Source organism: Pangasianodon hypophthalmus, chromosome 14 (assembly GCF_027358585.1).
Source record: "Pangasianodon hypophthalmus isolate fPanHyp1 chromosome 14, fPanHyp1.pri, whole genome shotgun sequence".
Lineage (NCBI taxonomy): Eukaryota > Metazoa > Chordata > Actinopteri > Siluriformes > Pangasiidae > Pangasianodon > Pangasianodon hypophthalmus.
In genome coordinates this window covers 7,699,043-7,726,885 of record NC_069723.1, presented here as the reverse complement: position 1 = coordinate 7,726,885, position 27,843 = coordinate 7,699,043, and the positions used below count along the sequence as shown (strand labels likewise).

The 27,843-nt window shown below is 38.0% G+C and overlaps 1 protein-coding gene across 6 annotated transcripts in view; it reads right to left on the bottom strand.

Annotated features, from left to right (window-relative positions):
- Window positions 1–17,098, bottom strand: part of arhgap32a (Rho GTPase activating protein 32a) — a 33,260-nt gene extending 16,162 nt beyond the window's left edge. The window contains exons 1-8 of one of the 6 annotated variants that reach the window (XM_026924806.3): window positions 16,883–17,098; window positions 13,128–13,248; window positions 11,730–11,820; window positions 11,485–11,579; window positions 11,259–11,343; window positions 5,051–5,137; window positions 1,704–1,841; window positions 189–281 (exon numbers count right to left, since the gene is read on the bottom strand). In XM_026924806.3, the coding sequence (XP_026780607.3) occupies window positions 189–281; window positions 1,704–1,841; window positions 5,051–5,137; window positions 11,259–11,343; window positions 11,485–11,579; window positions 11,730–11,820; window positions 13,128–13,216 (678 nt within the window). In that variant the 5' untranslated portion in view covers window positions 13,217–13,248; window positions 16,883–17,098. Of the gene's footprint in view, window positions 1–188; window positions 282–1,703; window positions 1,842–5,050; window positions 5,138–6,029; window positions 9,642–11,258; window positions 11,344–11,484; window positions 11,580–11,729; window positions 11,821–13,127; window positions 13,612–16,882 lie in introns of those variants that run through there. The other 5 variants (XM_026924807.3, XM_053239927.1, XM_053239930.1 and 2 more) reach the window with 5 other exon arrangements.
- Window positions 17,099–27,843: the final 10,745 nt, after the last annotated feature.

Genomic DNA, 27,843 nt, shown 5'->3' with positions numbered 1-27,843 from the left:
CGTTAGTGAAATCCGAGTTTATTCAGGTACAGAGGTGCTTTGTACCTGTCAACTGACTAATGTTACATGAGATGGGTGTGAGCACTTGCTTTATCTCTTTAACAAAAAGCACATCTGTAACGCTGTACTGGGTAAGAAAAGGATTAATGGAAGAGTGGAATTGACTGAGCCACTGGTGCATACTTTACCTCCATCCATGTCAGGGCAGGCCCACAGTTTATCTTGTTGTCAGCGATGGTTGAGAGTCGGGAAAGATAGGCAGTAAGCATCTGGGAAAGTGGCTGAGAAAGCAAGAGGAAAGACTGATGAACAGGGGAAGTAATAAACCTCTCAATTCCACAAAAAAAAGCTGACCAGCTCTACATCCTAATGTATCAGTCACTTAACCCTCACTCCATTACAGAACTAGTAACAATTGTCGTCAGTGTGTCTTTTTCCCTTCCCATAAGAGTTCCCTCATTTGATGGGGTGTTTCAAGGACAGGTTTTAAGTTCATTTGCTTGTCTGTGTTTATGCAAATCAGAACTTTTAGAAGAAAATAGAACCTGGTTTTGCTGTAATCAGCACTACGTGACAGCATGAAAGAATCTGAGGATATGATTTGCTCAAACAAATAATATAGAAACATACTGTAGATTGACCTGCATAATGATCTAAGATACAAACTATATATTGAATTATATATTGTATAGGCGTTATATACGTAACAGAACAATCAGCACTATAAATATAGGTTCAGTACTGCTTTTCTCCAGTCAAAAAGACTAACATTGTAAGGACAAATATAGCACCCTGTGCTTAGTAAGGAATTATTATTATTATTATTATTATTATTATTATTATTATTACTACTACTATTGTTATTATATCACAACAATTTGGCAACAATTACATTTTTTTATTTATAATTGCATTTATGTTGTAGAACGTCTGTGAGACAAGTAACCTCTTGTTACCACTTACATTATAAAAACTATAAACAGATGTTACCTCACCAGCCTCTCTTTTTTTTCCCCTCTCTCTAGAAGTTAATGAGACAAAAAAACCAAAGCATGTCATGCTACCAAGAAACCAGACAGTGCAAGGTCCTCTGTCCTGAAGCCTTTTCTGTGTCAGAAAACTTACTGACAGTTACAAAGCACTGACACTGGAGACTCCTTCCATACATGTTGAATAAACATCACCCTAAAGAAAGCTTCACCATATTAATGATTATAAATTTTATTTGATAAATAACAGAATGTTTTATTCTGTTTTTTATTATTAGCCTTAAATTATGTAGACATCTGTCATAATAAATCCCTAAGTAATAACAGGAAGTAACTTGCTTTGCAGACATTCCAACAACATTAAATGTAACTATTAACTGATTAAAAAAAAAAGTATGACGTTCTATAAATACTAAAAAATGCTATATCATTCCACCCCATCATTGATTATATCCCTTGCGGTTTTATTCCTTAAATAATAAACAACTTGACTGTCCTTTTAATACTTTCAATCAACTAATTTCTTTTTGTGATAAAATATAGAAAAGAATACATAGAAAGATAAAACATATTGAAAGAATTGTAACAAAAAGATCTAAAACGAGACAAAAAGACAGGTCGCTTATTTAAAGACTATTGATAGATAAGTACTATTAGACTTAATCCTACAGAAAACAAAACTCATGACAATAAACAATATCGAATATGGGATACCTCTGATTTGACTTTCAGGTTTTCAAATCGAGGAAGCTCTGTGAGGCGAGAAAACCTTCTGTCATATATACAGAGATGGAGGTGCTTGTCGAGCACACGAAAGTCTTCATATGACCGCTTCACAATCCACTTCTTCCCCTGGCAGACAGAGAAAGGAATATTACAAAGGAGCTTTGAACTGATCACGGCCTTCAGAACAAACGGCAGAGATCATAGCATTTAAAAGGCCCTGCATAAAGCCTATAACAATTAAACCACATAATCTACCGAGGCTATTACGAAAATTCATTGATGTGGACTTTTATAGTCAAGGCATACTTCACAAAAACGAGCTTTAATATAAGAACGCATTAACTTCTACTTCAGGGTAGAAAGTAATACTCTATTGAAACCACTGGGAGCAGTGTTTCTTTTGGCCATATAATCCTGTGCACAGGGCTGTTTGCAGTCGGTTAAACAATCCCAAATATACAGAAATGAGCCATTTAAACACGGCTAAACATGGGTTTAGGGGCATTGTCAAGCTGGAACATGTTTGGGCCTCTTAGTTTAGGTTAAGGGGAATTTATTTATGCTACAGCATACAAAGACATTCTATACAATTGTATGCTTTCAACTTTGTGGCAATAGCTCAGGTGAGGCCATATGGGTGTGATGGTCAGGTGTCCACAAACTTTTGGCCATACAGTGTAGTTTGAGAGGCCCCTGACTGGAAAAAGATTGAGAACCCCTCATCTAAACGAGCAAAGAGAGAAGAAAGAGAAAGTATTGGACATAGCAAAGCTTCCATGATTAGATGCATTTTTTTTTACATCTGGTCTTTCTGGCACCTTGTCACTGTCACTGTTAATACATCAAAGATATTACTCTAGTTAGTAAGATCCATCGTGCAGTGGATGGAAATGTCATATTTGTGTCCATCTGAACGACTTGTTGTTTAGTAGCCACACTTGCCTTTTGTCTTGCTATGATAGTGTTTGATAGCAGGTTATGTTCTGCAGATGTAGACAACAAAAGGCTAGTGGCCATAACAGGGCTAACAGGTTACTGTCTATTTACCAAATATTAAGGTTGTGGAAATATGCACATGGAAATCCTTTATTTGGAAAGGTAATATTAGTAGGGCCTGCAAAGGGGCCCATTGTGTCAAAGTTCTACCAGTGACATTTATTTATAGGCCTGCTTGTTTTTGAGTTATTGAGGTTTAAGTTAAACCTGTAAATTCAGGTGACAGGTCAAATAGACTAATGATTAGAAGAACTCACTATTAAATATGATAACTTTGCAAACAAGTGATGGCTCAATGGTAAGCTTGTGCAATATTGAATTTTTTTCCTGCTCATGATTTACCATTTAAAAAAATCATGCTAATCATCCAGAACCAATAGCTTAAATAAAGACGAGAATTTCAGGTGTAAGGAGACTTCAGGAAGGTGTAATATTATCAGTTGTGCAATAAACAGTTAAAAAAAAACATTTTCTATATAATCCTTTTACAAATTGCTTGTCAAATGTTCACATGGCCAATGTTTCTCTGTTGCTCAAAGCGTTTGAAAATGTCTTTCCAGCACAGGATAGCAAAAAAACTGTATTTAATCACATTCTAATTTTCATTACCATTAACCTTATTTGTAAAGTGTAAGAGCTGACCCTTCGATGTAAGCCTATTTGATAATCATCAAATGACTTTCAGACGAAATATTCCTAATAAATATAGTTAACTGACGTTAATTTTTATATTGGTCTAATGTTAGCTAAACTGAACTGAAGCTCAAAACATTCTCTATTCACCCTTGATGCAAATCCCCCCATCACTTTGGCCCTTGGGCAAGGCTCTTAACCCCTCACCTGCTAAAGTGTATCCTGTCTCAACTGTAAGCCACTTTGGATAAACGCATCAGCCAAATGTGTAAAATGTATATGTAACCATGGTCTTAGATTAAAACAAGTCAGACTGAAGATAGAAAAAGGGGTTTTGCACAGAGACAAGATTCAGTTAAACTAGTGAAAGGGCAATAGAAATCAAAAGAATGAGTCATGCTTCTTTCTGGAATAAATAAAAAAATGAGGGAGTATTACTAAACAGTGATCACACTGTGATTTGTGCTTTTTCTGTTGCTCACTGAGCTTCATCTGTCAGCCTGCACATCTTGTGAGATCTCAGTATTGATGGCACAAATCACACTTATCTATGAATAATGACACCAAGAAAGCAATGGCAATACGTGAAACACACTATATGGAGAATAATTCGTGGACACCTAACCAAAACTCCCATATGTGGGCCTTTTTCTAAACAGTTGCCACAAAGTTAGAAGCACACAACTGTATAACTGTATTTGTATGCTGTAGCATTACAATTTCACACACATATGGGTGTAATGATCAGGTGTTCACAAACCTCTGGCCATACAATGTATTAAAACTGATGAGGTTTTTCACTTAATGAAGTAATCCTTAAAAGGTAAGTGCCTGAAAGCTCCTGCTAAGCAAAACTAGCTATATCAGATGACATTATTATTACATAATAGAAGTAGTTCGATAAATTTGCAATGGTTTAGTAAAAGTAGTAAATTATGTGAAATGCTAACTTAATAGTTTAATATGGCGTGTAATGTTTAGCCTGCTTTTAAGGATTTAGTACCGTTTAGATACTAAGAGATAAAAACAACCCAGTCAAATCCAAAAAATAGTCAAGTTTGCTACTATATAATCATTTGCTACTCTACACCACAAATCATTTCTTTTGGTGAAGACAATTTAAGTTGATTTAATTTAAGTTAATACCGATGAAAGGATCATTTGTGCATGAAGGGACTGACTCTTACAGAGGCTTCTTTTCAATCAATACGCTGAATGTCTAGATCCAGCTGAACATGGTCCATCTAGATTTCACACTACTGAATAATGAGATTTTCTTCAGAACAGAAAGATGTGCACCACACAGCACATTGGAGTGAATTCCTCCTGCTTATACACATCATGCCCTCAATGCATGTCATTCCAGCAGTACGAAATGTAACATAATTTACTGCTCTTGTGCAGGAAACAAAGCCTTTTGTATAGAGAACAAAATGTATTTGTTTAACCTGCAGCTATTCATTCTTACTGTATTCCTTAAGTGTAGTCTCTTTCTAAATCAGGCCCAAAGAAGAGAAAAATACCAAGTGCACTACATGTGGTTGTTTTGCCTTTTTGATCTAAGCTTGCTGTTCTTTTTATAACTTCCCCTTCTTTTTTTTTTACCATAATAACAAAGCTCGACTTTCCCACTGTTGCCATAACAAACTAATGGGATTTCGTCTTTTAGAACTCTACAGAGCTCTCTCAAAAGCACACAGTCATACCTGGCAACAGATCTGGACACGATACACCAGTTCCCTGGAGTTGAGGCCGCTGCGCGTCTGATCGTTCTCGTCACAGGTCAGAGTTAGCTGGAGACAGACAGAAAGAGAGAGGAATGATTAAGAGGCAGCCTACGAGGTGAAGCTAAGCACAGGAAGAGCCATGTCAGCAAAGTTCACTGTTTGAAAAGCTAATGAGAGACAAGTAGGGATGAATTTTATGTCTATGAATTAGTAAAGAGCATCCAGATACCCTGTTCTAGACTTATACAGCCATACAAATATAAATCCTCCACATATTCATATAAAATAAACACTGCAATATGAATAATCAGAATTAAATCAACCATTTTCTTTACAACGCTTGAAAAAATAGATGCTGGATGCCTGGGAATATACATAACAAATGTTTTTTTTAATAAACACCTACACCATAACACCTTTACTTGTCTTGTTCTCTTCATTTGTATGAAAACCAATCATGGCTATCTTTCTAATGCTGTACTGTATCAGTCCTATGCAATGTAAAGAGAGTAGAGAACTATAATGAACTATATCGACAGAGCACTGAAATATTAAAGCATTGCTTATTTATAGCAAAAACTAATGTAAGAGCACAAGAGACTAAATGACCTAGTTGAGCAGTGCATTGAATTTGAAATAAGACATCCGATTGTATAAAGAGTACTTGTAGAACATCGTATATATTAATTTAGTATCTGTGTCACACACATGTAGTCCCAGTAAAGGGCTACGGAACGTCATTAAATAAATACCAATATAAGCTGACAAAGCAATACACATGACTTCTGTAATCAAGTATAACTCTTCATTTCAGCAGGCTGTAAAAACATTGTTAGGAAAAGCACCATGTTGAGCCAAACAGAACCAAACACAACATCTCTGCATGAAGCTACATATTACCTCACTACTAATCACACCAGCATGTACTTCTATTCATTAATTCATTAATAACACCCACCAAAAAGAGAGAAAAAAGTCACTCCTCACCACACCGCAACCTTCCCTGCTTCATCAGGCCAGCCTGCACCACACTGACGCACGCTTTAGGTGGACACCACTTAACACACACACAGGCAACCTGTCACGCTGCATACAGACCCCTCCATCCATAAGTCGAGGCTCAGCAAACACAGCTCCTCCTCTCCTTTAAAAATCCAGATTCAGATGAGTCTACCACGAGCATTTCCAACAAGCTACTACTGCAGCAGAAAGGATGTGGATGCTGCCGTGTCCAGTTACGACTGGAAAAGGAGGACAAATCCAATCCTCACTCCTGGGTTTGGATGGAAGCCCTGCCCCTGAGGTGATGTGGGACTGAACAGGGCTCAGATGGAACAGCGTGCACAGAGAAGAGCAGCACTCAGAGCTACATTTGAGAGCTCTCTCTCTGACTAAATTAGATGATAAAGGGAGGGATAAAATCTAATATCAATCAGTAGCTCAACAATGAAACTATTACAGCTGAGTAATGCATTACACTGTGAGGTCTCATCGATGACATAATAAGAATAAGATGTAGGGCAAACTATTACACACACACTAAAATGTTTCAAGTCTAATACTTTACTAGCTTCATGCCAAATATGGTAGTCCTTTTGTTCAAACCAGAAAGACTAAAATTACAGTTCTGTCCTTGTGTGTAATTTGTACTTTGGACAATGTGTGTTTAGTCAATCTGCTTTTAGTTTCTCCTCCAAAGGCACTTTGGAGATTAAAAAATGATACATTAAATAATCCACCTCGTTCGTGTTCATTACACCCGCGGCTTGTTTCACATCACTGCTGAAGACGTGTTACGGATCTGATAAATGGATCTGCAGTCTGGACTAGAAAGAAATCAGCCCTAGCTTCGCTTCTTCCGACCATTGCTGGTGCTGTTCTGCAAAAAGTCCAAAAAGTGTCAACCTTAAAACACGTGTTAACAGAAAATAATCTAATGTGGATGCCAAAAAAGAAACTTTATTTGTGCTAGCCTATTTCTACCAGCCGCCCCTGCAGGCAAGGCACAGAGACAGCAGAAACACCTCTGTGAATACCATACACAAAGCAGAGTCTATTCTCTAAATGTCACACAGATGACACTCCACCTGTTAATTACATATTTTTAAATAATGTCCTAAAACTATTAAAATAAAGGTGGTGCAATTGCTTTGTATTGCAGCCTAGAAAATTGACCAAACACTGCAATGAATATTGTTCATGTCATACAATCTGCGGATTAAAATTCCTCCTGTGCAGTACAATGCAGCATGAGCCTTTTGCTGTTGCGGAAACACTAATCCACAAAGAAATTCTTCAAGCTACCCAAAATTTAAACAGATCATTCTTTTTTCCCCTCCTTTGTCTCCTTTACTGCCACGGAATCTGATCTGCTCACCATTTCAGCCTCCTTTGAGATCGGTATCTTCTCAAGAGGGGTAAAGCTCGCTGACAGACTTGCAGTAGGCTTATTTGTTTCATGATAGCAAGATAGCATTTTGTCTACAAGATTAATAATTGATCTAGTTTTTGTAGAATCTTTATCGATGAGAACATGACCCAGATAATGGGCTCATGAAACCCTTTCCCTTTCTTTCATCAAGAATGAAACACAGACCAAGAACATGCAGTGCCAATCATGATTTTCAGATAATAACCCAATGCAAAATGCTTAATTTAATCATTTTGCTATGATAACACACAAACACTAGTGCCAAGATCACACACTGAAAGCAAAGCCATCTGAGGAAAATCCGATTGCATGTCCACTCCACTCTCCGGGCCCCAGGAAAGCTTTGGTTTCAGCTGCTCACTGATAAAACAGTGCTGAGTGAGGGTCTGAGGATTATGGCTTTAAGATTTATGTCCGAGTCGATGAGAGTTAATCTCAGCCTGGAGCATTAACTGGAACAGGGAAATTAGAAATCTCAAATCAGTGAGAAATCAGAACTCCACTCTACACTGCTGCTTTTAGCCCGCTTCCTCTCTCCAAGGGCAAAAAGGGATGGTGTCGTCTCCTCTGTAAACTTGATCTGAAATATGTGGGACATCCACACTGCCTCTGAGAATGCAGCAAAGATCTCTTTGGATAGAGGTTAACTTACTTATTTATCAAGCTAGATACAAAGGGATTTATCAAGCTAGATACAAAGGGATTTGTTTGTAAATTGTTCATAGGAGCATCCACACAGGAAATTTAGTATACATGAAAATCTCATAATTTTGAAAAAAATGTTTGGATCCTGCTAAAATTTACACATAAGAAGCCTAACGAAAAACACAACTGATCTACTTCAGATCATATAACTTGCATGGATTACTGCACTGAATATATGGAATATATTGTCAAGTTTAAATTTTTATTGTTTACAGCATTTAGCAGACGCCCTTATCCAGAGCAACTGAATCCAGAGAGTGCTTTGGAGACTCTAGCAAAAACACATCCTCACACTAGTTTCATTAGGCCAGGGACTAAGAATACCATGGAGGAAATTTGGTAAAATCCTTTCATTTTATATTATTGGAATTAATTAAGGAATATAAAAAAATAAACAAGCAAGCCAGCATAAACCCATAAATTAAGACAGATTAAACCGTTCATTCAATTATGACAAAATAAATGCCATGTAATGAATGGAAAACAGGCTGGTCTGTCTGCACATAGCTGTAAGATGTAAACAAATGCCTCAGCTACAGAAGAATATGATTTTAGTTAATAGATCAGTTCTGTTTGCCACAGCATCTTCGTTTAACTTTGTGCAACACTTGTTTAAAGGCACTTCAAATTATTTTTAAATAGCAGTTTTTCTGTATGACATGCTTACTGTTCATGATCACCTTGGAAAAATGTCATTATCCATTATCATTAACCATTATCAATTATCTTTATTAATATTATTATTAATTAAGAAAACCAGCTACTCTTGTGCAAATATTTTACTGCTGACACTTTTATTAAACCAGAAAACCAAATCAAAAATCAAAATCAAAAAGCAGCTATGGGATTTTCATGTACAACAGTCTCTAGAGAATTTACACAGAACGGCACAAAGAAAAAAAAAACAGTGGCAGTTCTGTGGATGGAAAGGCCGTGTTGATGAGAGAGGTCAGAGGGGAATGGCCAGACTGGTTAGAGCTGATAGCAAGGCTACAGTAACTCAAATAATGACTCTTTATAACCGTGGTGAGCAGAAAAGCATCTCAGAATGCACAATGTGCCAAATCTTGAGGCGGATGAGCTATAACAACAGAAGATCACATCAGGTTCCACTCCTGTCTGCCGAGAACAGGAGTCTGAACCCACAGTTGGCAGAAGGCTCACTGAAAATAAGATGTATATTAGCTGTATAAAAACAAGGGGGGAAAAAAACAGATGTGGTCTAACTGGATATTTTTTGTTTTTCACACCACTCTGTATAATCTCTAGAGACTATTGTGTGTGAACATCCCAGGAGATCAGAAGTTTCTGAAATACTCAAACCAACCTATCCGGAACCAACAACAATGCTTACAGTCAAAGTCTCTGAGATCACATTGTTCCCCAATCTGATAGGAACATTAACTGAAGCTCTTCCTGCAATGTGCTGCTGCCACACGATTGCCTGGTTTGATAACTGAATGAATGCACCACGTGTACAGGTGTTCCTATTAAAGTGCCCAATAAGTATATGTAAAACAACCAACCAATACATCATCATGAATTGATCAGGTAACATTATATATATATATATATATATATATATATATATATATATATATATATATATATATATATTACCTAACATTAATGTGGTAATCATGCTAAACAGACCAGACAACACAAAATCAAAGGTACTCAAAACCACAAACTGCATACAGTTCCTTCGTAAATGCTTCCTTGTTCCCCCTGATTTTGGATGCATGTGATGCTTGTATTCAAATCCTGCACAGAGTGCCAGCATTTTCTTTTTTTTTCCAGCAAGATTTAACAGTGACATTGTACATGTCCTCTTTGGTAATCCCACAATTCTGTTCAGTTCTATCTCTTAGGTTCACTGCCTGATTTGTGTTTTGATCACGTGTCCTCTAAGACATGTACAGGTGAAATATGTAGTATTTTTAAATATAACACAAAATATTGTTAAGATGTTTTTCCATTCACTGGATCAGCTTAATATAGTGTTGCTATTAAGAGCACGTGTGTGATGGTGCAGACTGCACACAGCGTAACAGTGTGTGCCTGTCTCTCTCGCACTGCAGTATTTCACTTAGAACCCTCAAACAGTAGGCGCAGTTTACTGCAGTACAGCAGACATGTGGTGTGGTGTGTGTGTGTGTGTGTGTGTGTGTGTGTGTGTGTGTACAGATCACATGACCAGAAGAGGGTAGAACAGAAATAGGCTCTATCCTGCCTGTGTTTCTATACTACAATGCACTGCATGTACAGTACGAACACCATGTTCTTAAATCAAGACACTTCAGACCCTGCAGAGGACACGCTACTAGTGCTCTCTACTGGAGGTTAGAAAGAACTGCTGAAATGTGTATCTGAAGGCAGTGTGCAAGACATGCTCAAGCACTGATACATCTGTTGTCTACATGTCTGCTCTCCTTCTCTCCTACAAGTATCACTAGAGTTTGAATACTGAGGTGAAATTAAAGTCGGAAAGACTACAATCCCAGCAGAGTGGATCTTTTTTGGGCTGGTTTATTTTTTTCATTAGCTGCCTCATTAGTTAATGCAGAAGGAAGCCAGATGATAGGGAAAAATACTGCTGGGAAGCTGACAGATTATCCAGTGATTGCATAATACATGCTGGGCATTACAGGAGATGAAAAAAGTCATGAAAATGCTAAGAGATGCAATGTTATTTAACACGCTGTTTGTCATGTAACCACAGAGCATGACAAATAACATATTACATAACAGTTTTATGCCTGAGTGCCTCTATAGTTAAGGAATCATATATATGTAGTGAACACTGAAAGAGCAGATTCTACTCCTAAGCCAAATGGATTTAGGTACAAAAAAGCTGGTGAATGCTTAAATGCCTAATTCAAATAATATGATATGAAATGAGGCAGTTGATTCACTCCACCCTCCTGCAGCCAAGCGTGTAATTAAACAAAACTCCATTCATCTACCCATGGCTCTTCCTTGTGTATTCACTCTTTTCCCACAGTTGTGTGTCTTAAAAAACTAAAAATAAAGCCAAATAATCTCCCTCACCTGCACAGAGCCAAAGTCGACGTTCTCATAGTGGAAGTGGGCACACTCTGCCAGGCGGGGGAAATGGCCTTTGCTGAGAGGCAGCCTGGGAAAAAAAAAATAAAAATCAGAAAAGCTCATCAGTATGCATCTGGTGCTCTAACCAACACAGTGAGAGAGGAGAGAGGAACAGGAAAGAGAGAGAGAGAGAAAGAGAGAGCTCAGCTGACAGGGGAGGGGCACTTACTTTTTCACGTTCTTGACCTTCATACTGGCTGTGCTGGTGCAGGAACGGAGAGACGAGTCAGCAGACAGCTCTGGGAGCACGGTCGCACTCCTCGCCTGTATACACACACACACACACACACACACACACACACACACACACACATACATACACACACGTACACACACGAACACACGTACACAGGTACTCTTATACAACACTATATGCATGTATAGTAGAATGGAGCATGCGCATCAGATACTGACCATAAGAGCGATGGCATCCTCCCAGCCTGCTCGCTCTGATGTCTTTGGCCTCCTCTCCTGCTCATCCTTCTCCTGCTCTGACGAGTGGGGGCTGGGCGGGCACACAAGCACACACACACACACACACACACACACAGAAAGGTAGCATTAAAGAAATGTTTCCCTTTCAATATATCACAATGGAATGAGGCAGAATAAAACCACATGCATGACTGAGAATAGCAGGAAAGAAGTAAATAATGCTAAACGATTCAAACAGAATAGAGCTGTTGAAATTCTGATCCGGGTGTGAGGCAATACACAAAAAAAAAAAGCATGCCACAGGTTAAGCAGGTGTGGCTTAAACATACAAACACAAATTTGTAAGGACTCAAGTCTTCATATGCCAGTTATTATACTTACCACCCTATAACATTTATATCCTTGAACATATATGACTTATTGCTCATAATTTGGAAATACAAAGCATGTTCAAGTTTGGAAGAGAAATAATCAAAACACACATCTCCATTCCATCCTAATGCCACTTCTAAGAACATTTAAATAATAAAAGCAGTAGAAAAAAATTGACTCAGGTTTTTTGGTTGTCTTCAGGTGATAAAAGCTATATGAATGCAATGTACCTTCGATCAACAGCAGAAAAAAGCTAAATGGTGTCCATTCTAACAGTGAACAAAGACAACGATTCAGACAGAGTTGGTCATAAATGAAAAAGGGACATAAAGAACTTGTCTGAATTGTAACTGATTGAAATCTGAGTAGCTGTGTGGGGCAGGTAAGGTGAGTCCAGGTAGCTTTGGGGACTGGGGAGCCTTTTATTGTGCACAGCAAAGGTGAAATAAGAGATTTGGAGTTGCATCAATGTGAGTTGGGGAGAGCTTTAGGTCCCTAGAGAGGGGGAAATCCTTCTATTCTGGAAACACATGCAGCAACTTCAATGTAGTGTTATTGGGACAAACACCTTATATTATCAGACTTTATACCAGAATGTAAAAAACCTTTTCCAGATTCTTACTTAACTTACGGAATGTGTCATGTGACTTGGTGGCCTGTTGTTTCTCTATACAAGTCTCATCTATATGGACAATCGCTGCTGCGATCGTTGAAAGCGCCATATGGGAGAGGTAGAGATCAGAAGCCATCAATCATCTGAACACTTACCATGTTTATACAAACATAATGCAGTGTCCTATATAACTTCCCATTCACAACATGCAGTTATTGCCAAGTCTTTCAACATATACAGAGATTCGAGCAGGATACTTGATCTAGCCCTTTAAAATCCCTGACACACACACACACACACACACACAGAACAGCATGACTAATCATAATTCTCCACAACGCAAATTGAAGAGGAGTCTCAGGCTTTAGACAGCAAGGGAAGCTACGACTCACCCGTGGAGGGGATCAGGAATTGCCATGTCTCCTGGAGGTGCGGGAGCCGCGTTGTGCGGTGCTGCAGCAGTGCTGCTGCCTGCCTCCATGATCCTGCCTCACCTCAACAGCTGCCTGTCTGCTGGGGGAGGGAGGGGAGAAGATCGGTGCTCTGTTCGGAATAAAGCTCCAACCTTGGCTAGCAGAATGGCTAGACATTAACCCACTATGAGCTGTGGCATGCAGGAGGTATAGCAGAACATATATTGTAGTGGGCGGTATATTTTGCATTTGCTGAATCTGTGCATTGTAGACAAATAGGGCAATGTGCTTAGTAGTATCTCTAAAACTACACTGTTCATAAACTGTTCATGTTTCACCAAATATACTAAAATACATTCATAATGGATTACTGGCGATACCAGCTGTGCCATTTTTTTATGAAAAATGAATTTGTTTTATGAAAACATTCTGAGCCCATGAGGATTATATCAGCTTACCAAAAAATAAAAAATAAAAAATACACAGCCCACACACAGCTGAACTAATTTCATTTTTCCTTATTTATTACAATACTGATGTCTGACATTCTGATATGTACTCTCAGTATTAGCCAAAATATCTGATACTGATATACTCTCAACAAGCTTCTACTCAAGTTACACTAAACCTTACAGGCATGTAACAGCATATATTAAGTAATTCAAAAAAAAAAAAAACACACACACACACAAGGCATGTTGTTGTAGGAAAATAATCAATGACAGGGTGGTGTGATGCAGTCTGATGTGAAGCAGATTTATTTTTACCACCCCAAAGTTGATTGTTTTCCAATAACAGCACACCTTAAAGTGTTTTGTTCTTTTTATACTACAGCAGTTTGCCAACAGTTCTATTTCTCATTAATAAACAAGTTGTGCAATGTCCACAAAAGGAGTTTATCACTTGCAGTGTCTCAGCTACTTCACTTGAATTATTTCTTTCATATTTTATGTTTCATTTTGTTCTTATGTCAAATTGTTCAATTACTAACATACAAAACATATATAACTATTCTAAGATTCTTACAGCATAGGATTCAATTATGTTTGCTTTAATTAACTAAGAAGTTTAATTAACTAAGAAGTTCAAACATCATACATCAGACATTACCACTTGATAATACGAAAGGACCTACAGAGAATATCCATCAGTAGAGAGGATCGAACTATACACCACTGAGAGTGACCTATATCTCTGCATGCGGTGATGTCACTTGCCCCTGATGGATTTGGTGATTAACATAGGTTACATGTATAGGTGGCTGAGCATCTCTGTGTTTGACAAGCTCCATTGTTGGATCTAAACATTGGCTCTCTGTGCACAAGTGTTGAAGCATGAATTAGTATGCAGGGTTTTTTTTTTTTAAGGATCATTGTATAGCCTGCAACCCACACAACAGAATTACATAATTACTGCTAACAGCTAACTGTCTTCCTAACCTTTCCATGCACACCCAGTTTCAATACATGCATATGCTCTGGCTCTAAATTTTCGGTGCAGATTTCAACATTAAACTCTTGAAGAGCTTTTAATAATCTACAGGGAAATTCATGCTGCTTCATGGTTGGGGGGAGAGCTGCATCTGTCATCATGGTATGGGATTCTATGGAAGTTGATGAATGTTTGGTTGCTAAGCAACAGCCCTTCCTCCTCTACATCTTCATACAGTGAAGAATAAGTTGTACCCACCACTGAGACGCTTCAGAAGGAACCATCTGTAGAACCGTTTTATGGAATAAAGTTTACTCCAGGCCTTCTGGTCTGGCCTACACTTACTTTTCTAATACATCAGCAACTATTATTGTTCATGTATTAGATAACTGTTGATGAATTAGAATAGCTATCAATGTCCATTTATTGACATGGCTGGCTGCTACTGTATAACTGTACTGCATGCAACACTGCACTGTGGGTTAGCATGTGGCATAAGTATTCGCCCCCTTGAATGTTTCCATATTTTGTAGTGTTTGTAGTGTAGTTGAAACTAAAATGGACTTAATTTGGTTTATATGTTGTAAATCTACATAAAATAGTCCATAATATTGAAGTTGGGGGAAATCAGCAAAATTATTTACAAAAAAAAAAAGTTTAAGTTGTGTTCAAAACCAAGAACCTGAACATGTTAGAATGGCCAAGGCCAAGTCAAAGCACTCGAATCTTATTCAGAATATGTGACGAAACTGAAAACTGCTGTCTGCTGCCAGTCTCCTCTATCCAAACTGACAGCAATTTAGAGGTTGAGCAATTTTGCAAAGAAAAATGGGGGAAAATGTCTGGATCTGTATCCCAGAAGACTTGTAGCTGTAATTGCAGCCAATGGTGAATATTTACGTAACCAAGAAATGTCTACATTTTTGTATAATTTACCTTTTTGCCATAACATGTTCCTTCAAATGTTACGCATATCATGTAAATCCAAAGGTAAAAATCCCAGATAGGTCCATTTCAGTTCTAGGTTGAAAAAGTTGAAAATTACAAAGGGACGGGGGTACTTATCAAAGGGACTGCAAATAAGGAACAGCTGTCTCCTCTCGAGTCTGGCTGAGATTCACACATACAGGCTCATATCTAACCAGTGTGGACTCTTGCAATTGTAACTGCAAAGTCCGAAGAGGTCCACTGGCATCCTGGATCAATCTCCAACTCCCAATCAAGAGCACTGACTAGCTAGTACAGGTGTGCTGGAAACCGGGAAAAGGTTCTGTAAATTTTAAGATAAAATTTGCTCAGTTGTGTAGGTTTCAATTTACATATTTTACATAATTTACGTAACAATTGACATAATTTACTCATAGATCCTTCCATTCTTTATGTTGTGAATTGACCATAAGGCATTTTAGTACTTTCTTAGATATAATGTAATACCCGACCATTTCCATTTCAAGGCTGTGTTGTCGGCCATTTTTGATGGTGAGAAGTGTTAGCATCCTAATTAAATTAGTGTGAAAAGTAGTAATAAAACTAATAACCGAGCGTACTCTATAACCAACGGCAGCATCTTGAATCTCCCAGGAAATAACAGCAGGAAAGGAAAAGCACGTGTAGATCGGCATACTTACAACAACCATGTATACAGGAATATTCCGATGCCTGTACGCATATAAACATCATAATCGGAATATGGTACCTAGGTGGAACGGTGGTGCAGTGGGTAGTGTTGCCACTTCCCAGCATTCAGGGTTCCTGAGTTCGATTTTGAGATTGGGTTAGTGTCGCTCTGTGGGGAGTTTCGCATGTTCTCTCTGTGTGGGTTTCCTCCAGGTTCTCCGGTTTCCTTCCACCATCCTAAAACATTCCCTTGCCACTGAATTGCCCCTGAATTATCCTATCCAGTGAGTATTCAAACCTTGAGCTCCTCAGCGCTCCCGCAACAGGCTCCGGATCCAACACGACCCTCACCAGAATAAAGCATTTACTGCAGATGAATGAATGAAAATTACACTGAAACACAACTAATTCAGCTCAATGAATTGCCAAGGTCCTAACTGGATTAATTAAGTGTGTTAGAAGAAGGAAAACATCAATTTTTTCCACAGCTGTGGCCCTTCTAGACATCCGGGTCTTTACTCACAGCAGGTTAGGAGATGTAATGTGAAGTTAATGAAACGCCACTGTGACGTCATCAGGATAGAAACCGCACCTGGTGGACAAAAAGCCACAGCGACACAAGCAAAGCGACAAAATGTCTGTTTAGGAATTACTATTCATTCCGGAGCTGTTAAATAACAACTCACCTGTCCGTGGTGGCATATCCTCGCCGAATGTCCGCCTGCCTGCCTGCCTGCCTGTCTGCCTGAGGAAATCACACAGCGTGTCGTTTCTTCGTCATTATTATTAAATGTCCGATGGAAAAGCAGTAGCGCTAAGCGGCTCACAGACCCGCGCGCGAGCGCAGCCCACTGAAAAGTTGCCCGAGCCGCTGGCGTGCGTGCGTGCGTGCGCGCGCTTGTGGGCGTGTCCGAGTGGAAAATATGGATGATGCTCACCAATAGCACGTAACGTCGGAACAGGTTTGCGTGACGTCATGGCCCAGGCTCTGTCCTCCTGGCGCACGCGGCATGGATGAGATATGGAGCGGAAAAGAGCTTGCATGTTTACAGAGCTCCAGATTTTGATAACTTTGATATTTTGCGACTAGTTTTTTTTTCTATGCCACAAAAAAAAAAAAAACGTCCCCTACAAAAAAAAAAGAAAGAAAAGCTAAGGCATGCACTGGGGTGAACTCTGTCATCTCCTGCATCCGCCTGTCCTGCTGTACTGTCGCGTGCACTCCTGCTCTGCAGCTGACTACGTTTACATGCACATCAATATTCCGGTATTAATCGGAATTTGGCAATATTCTACTTAGTAATGAGTCATGCATATAAACGCAGCAATCCGATTAGCCGATTCAGATTAAGACAATATTCTGATTCCCCAAATTCTGATTCCCACCCCTGGAATATGCCTGTCTTAATATTTGTTACATGTAAACATGATATTTGTTGCATGTAAACACGTTATTCAGAATATCCACTGAAAGGAGATAAATGTGCATGCACAGTCTGCAAGGAATTGTGGGTGCTAACAGATAGTTTAACAGATGCTTACCCAACCATTTCCATTTCAAAGCTGTGTTGTCGGCCATTTTTGATGGTGAGAAGTGTTAGCATCCTAATTAAATTAGTGTGAAAAGTAGTAATAGAACTAATAATAGTGGTAGGCAGTGGTAGCTCAGTGGTTAAGCCGTTGGATTACTGATTGGAAGGTCACGAGTTCAATCCCCAGCACCACCAAGCTGCCACTGCTGGGCCCTTACTCAACTGCTCAGTTGTATAAAAAATGAGATAAATGTAAGTCGCTCTGGATAAGGGCGTCTGCCAAATGCCATAAATGTAAATGTAATTAACTGAGCATACTCTATAACCAATGGCAGCATCTTGAATCTTCCGGGAAATAACATCGGGAAAGGAAACGCACGTATAGGTCAGCATACTTATAACAACTATGTATAAAGGAACATTCCGATGCCTGTACACATATAAACATTGTATTTGGAATATGACTGCAACTCGATTATAGACCTTATTGGATGTGCATGTAAACATAGTCGCTGTGTTTGAAGTGTACTTGGATTCGGAGAAGTAGGGAGTGGAGTGAATTACAGAAGAGATTAACATTTCATTAGGTACTATAACACTTAACAGTGTTATCTTTATTAACAGTGTGAATTATTACCGTTTTTATTTTAAAACTCAGCAGATTTTGAAAGTCAACCAGTGCCAAACTAACTAAAGCATGTGACGTAGCTTAGCTAGCTAACGTTAGCTAACGTTAGTCAAAGGACATCAGCAACTGACAAGGAAACTAAATGGCCAAACCAAATAATAGCAGACTTTTCTCGCTCCCTGTCCATTCAAACCCTGCCTCCTCTACAGCACATGCTGATGATACAGAGACTGTAAGCCACCCCAATAGCAAAAGCAGTGCAATGTGCCAGTGATAAAGTTTCAGAAAAGGAAATGAAAGAATTGAAAATAAAATTCAATGCAGCTTACATGATTGCAGTGGAAGAAATACCATTCACCAAAATAATCGACAAACAACTACCTGTACAAAGTTAATAAGTAGAACAGGCCAGACAAGGACAGCAGTGGAATCAGTGGGAAGTGGCTAACATGTACCACCTTTATATTAAATGTAATTTCAGGTAGCAACTTCAGAAAATACAGTAGCTAAAACAAACATCCCATCCTCATCTTCTTGTGCTGCAAGTGCACATTGGTTTTGATCTGATAAAGCGAGTAAGGAGATGTGAACAAAGGATATTGGGAAAGGAATAAAATGCAGGGATTAGTATTTCTAAGTGACCTTTGCATTGACAAAGTTTCCAAATGCCAGGAACTCTTTATCATCCATGCTGTAATCCAGGTCTCTCACAAACAGTTAGATTCTCTACAGAACAAAAGGCAGAGTGATCATTCAGTGTGTTAGCTAAGGCAATTTCATACTTTCATATTCACGTATGAAATTAGAGACACGCCCACATGTTCATATATGGACACAAAGACATATCCTCTCAGGCCTGTGATCTGCAGACATACTTTACTGCTTTATCTTGGTGTTCTTGCTGAGCTGTGACGTTTATAGAGAGATTCTTGGTGCTAGCAGCCAGCTGCTGTTGGACTTTTACCTGCTCCTTATGCTCCTTCAGCTCCTTACCTCCAGCTTAGCATCCTCCACATCTTTAATGTCACCCCATGTAAGTGCTGATGGAGCCGAGGGTTCAGATGGCTCAGCGTCCTCAGCATCCATAATGTCACCCCATGTAACTAAAATGAGAATTTAATATGACAGCAGAAAACTGAGTTATATTTTAGTCTTGCTTACCGAGTGTGAGAACATCAGCATCAGGAGCCTGAGGAACATTTATACTTCACACATTTATGTGTAGCCTGTTTGTGTGTGTGTGTGTATATGTATATGGTCAGGAAATTAACAAGAATTTAATTTCTTTTCCCTTTGATTTCATTAAACATTTAATCCTTGTGGCCCTTGCCGGCTGCACCAGGTAACCAAATAATGACTAATCTTTTAAGTCTTTTAAGTTATTTTTTAAGTTTGTTAGTTTGAATTTTACATTAAACATTATAATCATTATCATGATTTTACCTTTGTGCGCAAGAAGACTATACAAGTGAATTTCCCTGGTTCTAGCTTTTCCCCCAAACAGTTCACTCCAGCAAAAGTACACAAGCAAATGGAGGCACAGGAGCACTCAGGAGTGCATATTTAATTCTTGCCAATTTTCTGGCCCATGATTTGTTGTTAAGACCATTAAAAGCTTAATATTTGCCATTTTAGGCTTGGCCCATTTTTTAAATTTTTGCCTCATGCTTTTATATATATATACAGGAGGTGGTGTCAAGCCATCTTCATTAGGGTCTCGAATTCTGATCTGTTGGGAATACAAGTTGAAGTGTAAATATTAAAAAAATACACTTATGATATATGAAACTTTACTAGTTTATATGGTTTTAAACAATCTCAGACGAAATGTGGAGCAAATAAGACAGTCCCAAGACAGTCAGTGGAGGTCTAATGGTGTGAAATGCTTGGAGTAAATTATTATTATCAGTGAGCACGCCCTTTTTGGCAGAAGAGTTCGGGCATATTGAGGAGACTGGGGAGCGGAATAATACACTTAATACACATATCTTTTTTTTTGTTTGGTTGTTATTAAAGTTTACGAGCCATTGTTTACATCAACACAGCTAAAAACAAGGATTTGATCTTGGATCCATATACATTCAACTGACTTATTTCATTTAACTTACAAAATATTCAGTAAGTGTTTAATCCTGTTTAGATTTGCGGAGATCCCAAGATTCAGAGCATAGAATCAGAGCGTAGAATCCGAGGTTCGTATACACTCCGGGTGTGACACCTGTTCATCGTAAGGCATCACAAACCCATTCGCACCTAGGGGCAATTTAGAGTCACCAGTCCACTTCAGCATGTTTTTGAGAACCCAGTCCATGGACACTGAGAGAATGTGAAATTTTGAAAGGATAGTAACCCGAGCTCAAGAGCAAACCAGGGAACTGTGAGGTAGCATTGTTACCTGCCGCACCACTGCCCCACCACTGTCTCCAAAATAATGTGGAGGAAAAGAGTCACCAATCCCCTACCTGCATGTTTCTGGGAGGCGGGAAGAAACCCAAGAACCTGGAGCAAACCCATACGGACACAGAACATGCCATGAACTCCACACAGACTCAAGCTCTGGATCGAAGTTCGCTACCCTAGATATCCTAATACGATATGATATGAAATACTCATTTTCTATGTAGAATGATTATAAGTATTTTTGAGTAGGTGGCACAGTGGTGCAGCAGGTAGTGTTGATGCCTCACTGCTCCTGTATCCCAGTTTCAATCCTGAGTTCAGGTTACCGTCTGTGTGGAATTTCACATTCTCCCCGAGTCCATGTGGGTTTCCTCCAGTTTCCTGCCACCAACCAAAATAATAATTCAGCTAAGCTAAATTGCCCCTAGGAGTGAATGAGTGTGTGAATATATGTGTATGTGGTGCCCTGAAATGGTGTGGCATCCCATCTTGCTGTATTCCTGCCTCATGCCCAGCCTGGGATAGGCTCTGGATCCACCATGACTCTGACCAGGATAAAGATGAAGGAATGAATCAATCATTCAATCACTAATGATATCTTAAGTGGTTAAGTGATACTAAAATGGTGAAGTTGTTCAGACACAGAGAATTGACTTACCTAAGGAATAAGCCAGTTTGAGTTAAATATGTAAATAAAAAACGTTGTTTTTGTCTATAGCAAGTCTGCCTTAACACATAAAATCATAAATGATATATGAATTGTACTCCTTGTGCATAAAATCTGTTCCTTTTTTCTATTGTTTTGAACATTTTAGTGAATTTTTTTTCTTGATCACAATTGAGTCAAAGTGGCTCAGATAGTTATTAAAATTATTAAAACCATACAGTAGCTTAGATTACATTTTAATTCATTATGCCAAAAAAACAATAGTAAAGTGACAATAATAAAAACAAAATTTCTTTCACAGATTTACAGTAAGAATACACATTTATTTTAGTCAGCCACATTTATTTACAGTGTGTTATCCAAGAGGTCACAACTGTAATGTTCAAGTTTCCATCTCCTGTGAAGTTGATATAAAAGTGGCAGTACAGTCTTCATAAAATATAAATAGTAGATGCTTTAAAGATTATATGCACCAAATACTGTAGGCGTATCTGTGAAAGAACCTGTTTTATTTATTTCTGATGACCTTCCTCCTCAGGGTGTATGCTTGAAGTAAATGGATCCTGGTCATTTGACCAATTTCACCTCCCACATAAAAAGGTTCATTTTAATATATAGCTTGCCTTTGAGTTAAGAATTAAGACATCAAAACACAAATTGGGCCACTACAGGGAGTGGTGGGATTAAACGTTTGAAAAGTAAGAATTGGAATCAGTGGGACTTTAGATTTTAGGACAAAGCTAAGTTGTGTGCATCTGAAAACACTTCTGAGAAATGAGTAAGACTCTCATGTTTTACACTACATGCTGTGTATATGTTGACTAAAAACTACAGCACACACACATTCACACAGTGGCATGTATTCGCATCCCACTATCTGGCACCGTTAGCACTTTGGCTCCATGGCTTCAAAAATGTTCCTCTTTATATACACATTGTATAAGTCATGTCAGTTAGACTCACTGAAACTGTGTTTTGTTCATCTGTAGCATGGTGCATATTTATCCTATATGCCTTCTATAACAAGGGGACAAATGAAGACAAATGTAGGCTACTGATTCTGGGTTAGAATGAGCACTTTCCATAGTCAGTTATTGTGTGAGTCTCCACTGAGCTGAGCTTGTCAGAACAGATGTTCCTACACAGCTGATGTATATCTATCATTCATGCAATTATCCAATCATTTGGTAGCCGCATAATGCATAAAGTCCAGAGTTTCGGTTATTGTTTACATCAAACATCAGAATGGGGGAAAAGTGTGATCATGGCGACTTTGAAGCCAGCCAGACTAGTTTGAGTATTCCAGAAACTGCTGAAGTCACGGGCTTTTTAACACACAACAATCCCTAGAGTTTACACACAAGGAAGTGAAAAACAAAAAACCCAGTGATTGGCAGTTCTGTGGGTGGAAACAGCTTACTGATGGGAAAGGTCGCAGGAATATGGTTCAAGCTGACAGGAAGGCTACAGTAACTCAAATAACCACTCTTTACAACTGTTGTGAGCAGAAAAGCATATCAGTAGTCACAACATGTCGAACCTTGAGGCCAATTGACTACAAAAGCAGAAGACCACATCGGGTTCACCCAAGCTGGACAGTTGACACCTACACTCTTAGGAAAAGAAGGTTTAATCCAGAACCCGTTGTAGAATCAAGGACCAGGGTAAATTGGTGTTTGTACACATCAAATTCTATTTTGCAGTACCAATAAACAAGTTCAGCTTTTGCAATCAATATTAAATGGGGTTATTATAGGTAGCATATTGGAATTGTAAACAAAGTTCTCAATACACAACTTTGGATTGTCTTGTTCATGACACTAATCATTAGGGCTCTAAGAGTCACCACGTTTACCAACTAGCACTGATTTTGACAATGTTACTTCAGGTTTAGTTCAAGATTTAAAAAAAAAAAAAAAAGTTAATTTTAATCTGGAGAAACAAGCAGACTCCCATGTGGTGGAAATGTTCCAATTCACTGGATCATGTTTGTCAAACAAGCGAGCCATCTTGTGGCCAAGTCAAAAAGGAAGACTTTTCCCCATAAAAGCTTCTTCTCAGTTATTCAGTTAACATTTTTTTTTTGGTTTAGACTTAATAGCTCAAACTACAAAGGAAATACAGTTTTCTTTATATATATATGTGTACATTATATATATATATATATATATATATATATATATATATATATATATATATATATATATATATATATATATACACATACAGTACTGTGCAAAAGGCACCCTATTTTTTTTTAGTACAAACCTTGTTATAGATTTTTATTTTATGATTTCTACATTACTGATTCAGTACAAAAACATTTTAGATTTCCAAACATTAGTTTTCCAGCACAAAATTAAATGTTACAGAAAAATGTTTGTATGTCAGTAAAGAAAGCAGCATATTACATAAGAGACACTTTTTAGACAAAAATCATAATGAAGGCTGCTGGGTTTTGCTGCAAAAATTAGAAGCAAGTGCAACAGTCAAAGTCTCCAGAAGAACTGGCTGCTTCTGCAAGATGCTCAGTAACACTTACAGCTCATTTCCTTATAAAACTGCACACAGTGTACCTGAGACTACTATTTTTTTTTTTTTTAAAGAGAAGGATCGTCACACCAGATATTGACTTTGTTTCATTTATTACTGTTTACTGCTCTTTGTAGTATTTTTTTAATGTAGAAACATTTAATTTCATAATTTTTTAAGGCATCATTGCTCTCATCATTTCTTTGCATGTGCCTAAGACTTTTGCACAGTACTGTATGTATACTATATATATATATATATATTACACATATTAATAATATATAATATATATAATAATACACATATTAATTGAAAGCATGTGTGTCCATTTTGGTCTCTATTCATGTTACTCCAAATGCCCATGGTTCCACTCACAGGATTAATCACACAATCACACATCAGATCTAATTCTGAGTTCAGCTGGACCTAAATGATGGGTTAAATATAAAGCTAAGCTCCACCTTGAACAGACAACCGACAACAAAAGGTGTCAAGTGCAAACAGTCATGTGACATGCAGTGGCAGATGGGAGTCATAGCCCTGCACCGTATTCAGTGCAACCATGACAATATGTAACAAAACATAAATGTCTACTAAATGCTACTCTTTTTATTATATTGCATATTAATCTCTTTAAGATATTATTATTATTATTATTATTATTATTATTATTATTATTATTATTATTATTTACTACACAGATACATTTAGCAAACATCCATAATTCAGAGTTTCCCAGCTGCCCTTTCAATTTGCATTGGGATTGAGAAAGAAAACTGGTGTATGGAGAACTCATGGCAGACCTTTGGCTGTTTTTCAGGCTGGGAAATGGGCATAACCATAGACATTGGTGGAGATGTTGCTTCAACTAGTAGCCATTTTCACTCAACATTTGCTGTTGGAGCTTCACACCCTCATCTGAACAAAATATATAACCAGAAAGAGTTAAACCTGGATCGTAGAAAGATTGAGAGAGTTAGAGAGTAGAAAGAAAAAAAACAGAAGTGCTACAATACAAAAAAGTGGAAGAGAAAAGTGCAGGGTGATGCAGGTTAATGTACAGGGTGTTGCACGTCACCAGCATCAACCCACGGTCCAGAGCTGGAAAAATCCCAGCTAGGGAAAGATGACTATGTTGGGAAGTTTGAGTTTTGGCTTAAATTTAAAGATCTAGCCTCCAGCTGAGCTACAAGATGAAATGTCTGCCGTCAGAGTTCTTTCAGTGTTTGTGGAATGCTTTAGAGACCCAGACAGGACAGATAAATAGATAAATTCCCACTAGCGAAGTGTTGTAATGTTTTAATACATCTCCTGAGAAAAAGACACAAATAGGGATAGGTATCACAAAATTATCTGCTGTGGTTTGATAACAAAACTGGAACCAAACAATCCTGTTTATAACCAACACAGGACCTAATACAGATCCTGGGAAATGCTCAGGAGACTTCCTTCGAGGCCAGCACAGTGTGGGAAATCACTGAGTCAGATCATTTGGCTCGGCTGACTGATAAGATCCGACTCTTTCAGCTCCCAAATGGCGTATTGCCACTTTTTTCTAAACATGAAAAATTTGTATAATAGTATGAACATTGAACGTTCTCAAAGAGCTCAGAGACATACCACTAGGACAGAAGTGATATATTAAGCTACTGGGAAAAGAAGAAAAAGTCTTGATGGCTGTTTATCCCATGCCATGCTGAGCTATTTTAACCCTCATGTTAATGGGAAAGAAGAACAATATGGTACTGGAGTGATTCAGTAATGAAAAAGCTGGGGTACTGCTGAAAAAACTCCTCAGCTCCTCTGCTTATTTGCTCTGTGTGTTACTGTGACATGAATAACTCATAACTCTAACTACACAGGTCTTGATATTTTACTTTGTGTCCTATAAGGATGTATTTGTATGTTAAGTCGCCATGACTAAGGTGTTAGCACACACCCGCCCCAGAGAAAATAGAAACTGCCCCAGTCATAGTGAATATTTTAATAATACCTGTTGTTCCAAATAATAAAATCCATTAATATTTACTGATGAGTTTTACAATATGACATTTTGAAATTGCTTGACACTCTTACTCATAACATCACAGCTTGCCATTCCCTCAGAAGATGACATTGGTGAAGTAAAAGATGTTTCAACAAAGATGTTGAAAGATAGTGAGATGGTGAAAAGATTTTCCAAAAAAAAGTTGAGGTTTACTTAAAGTATTCAGTCGCTACTGAGTTGTGTGTTGAAATGCGGCAAAAAAAAAAAAAAAAAAATGGAGCTACTGCCAGAGTTCTTCTAGAGTTTCTCTGTGGGCTCTTAACCCTCTATTGCATGGTGTTGCATCAGGGTAACGTACCCTTTTTCCCTTAGTATCACAAACACAAAAAAACAGACACCAATTAAAAAAGCCTTTTGTAAAAGGGAGGAAGTAACAGAAACCAAAAATGCACTTATATTTGATCATTTGGCCTTTCCCACCTTTTTTTCAAACTCTCTTCCTCAGTTGACAGCATTTGTGTTAGCCATATTTTTGGTCTCCCCAAAATTGTGTAAACATGGCACCATTCTGAAGACTTTCATCTACTAAAAATGATTTTCACAATCTTCATTTTTCATCAGTTCTGATTTAAAATCTGAGTGTTGAGTGTTTGAGTGTCTCTGAGTGTTGAGGCAAGTCTGGGAATGAAATGAAATCGATAAGAATGAAATCAGAACTGATTAATTATCAGTTCTGATTTCATTTTTATCAATTTTTAGTATTTTCATCAAATATTTATTTTGTAAATTGATAAAAATAACTATGTTGCTTCAAAGCAACAACATGCGACAGTGGACTGAGGATTCCATGTTGTCATGCTTGTTAGTAATATGCCACTATGTCAGTATAACAACAAAATCAAATTATTGTACTGATACTACATACCTTGTTTTTGAGATTAACATGATAAATAGCAATATTTTATAATATGTTTATTGATTTAGCTATTGGTAGTCACCCATTCATGATAGAATTACATCCATGTTAGTTGTTTTAGGGCTGTAGCTTTGTTAGTTCTCAGTGGATGTGCATGTGTGCATGTGTGTGTGCATGTGCCCCCACATACAAGTGTCTATATGGGTGTATCTGCGTTCATTTCCATATACAGCTAATAATAAAATGACATTTTCCATTTTCAGTGTTTGGAGAATGAACACATCAATGTTCTATGGCAAAGGGAGAGTGCGAAGTCAGACAGTGGAGACTGTGGTGGCTGTAGCTTGCAGCAAGAGGGGAAGGCCTTCTCTGAGTGTTGAGGCAAGTCTGGGAATGAAATGAAAAAGAGGCCGTCTTGCACCCATACCACCAGCCCCCGTCCATCTGCACAACACAGACCACTGGCCTATCTACGATGAGAGCAGAGGGAGGTGTAAGGGCATCATAAAGGTCAAGTGCATGAAGTGTGAAGTTTTTCTCTGTTTCACCCCTGAGGAAAACTGCTTTTTTGACTTCCACTTGCAGTAAAGCTGAAGTGGTGTTGGACCTAATGACAAAGCAGCTGTGACTCTTTATCTGTTTTATAGAATATTAAATACTGTACTTTTGCTGTACATTCTGCAGTACTTTATAACAATGTTTTGAATGATGCCAATCTCTTTAGAGCCACTGTGTGATTTCATAACGTAAAAACTGAATGAATATTGTAAAACACCCCCAACACCCTCCCTCCCATATATATGTATGTATATATATATATATATATATATATATACAAAGAACTCATTTAAAAAGCACAAAGTTATGTATGTATCACTTCTTTTGTTACTTCTGTATGTATGTATGTATTTATTTCTTATTATTTATTTTTATTATTATAAATTTCTTTATTTTGTATTTATATCTGGGATAGCTGGTATAAATG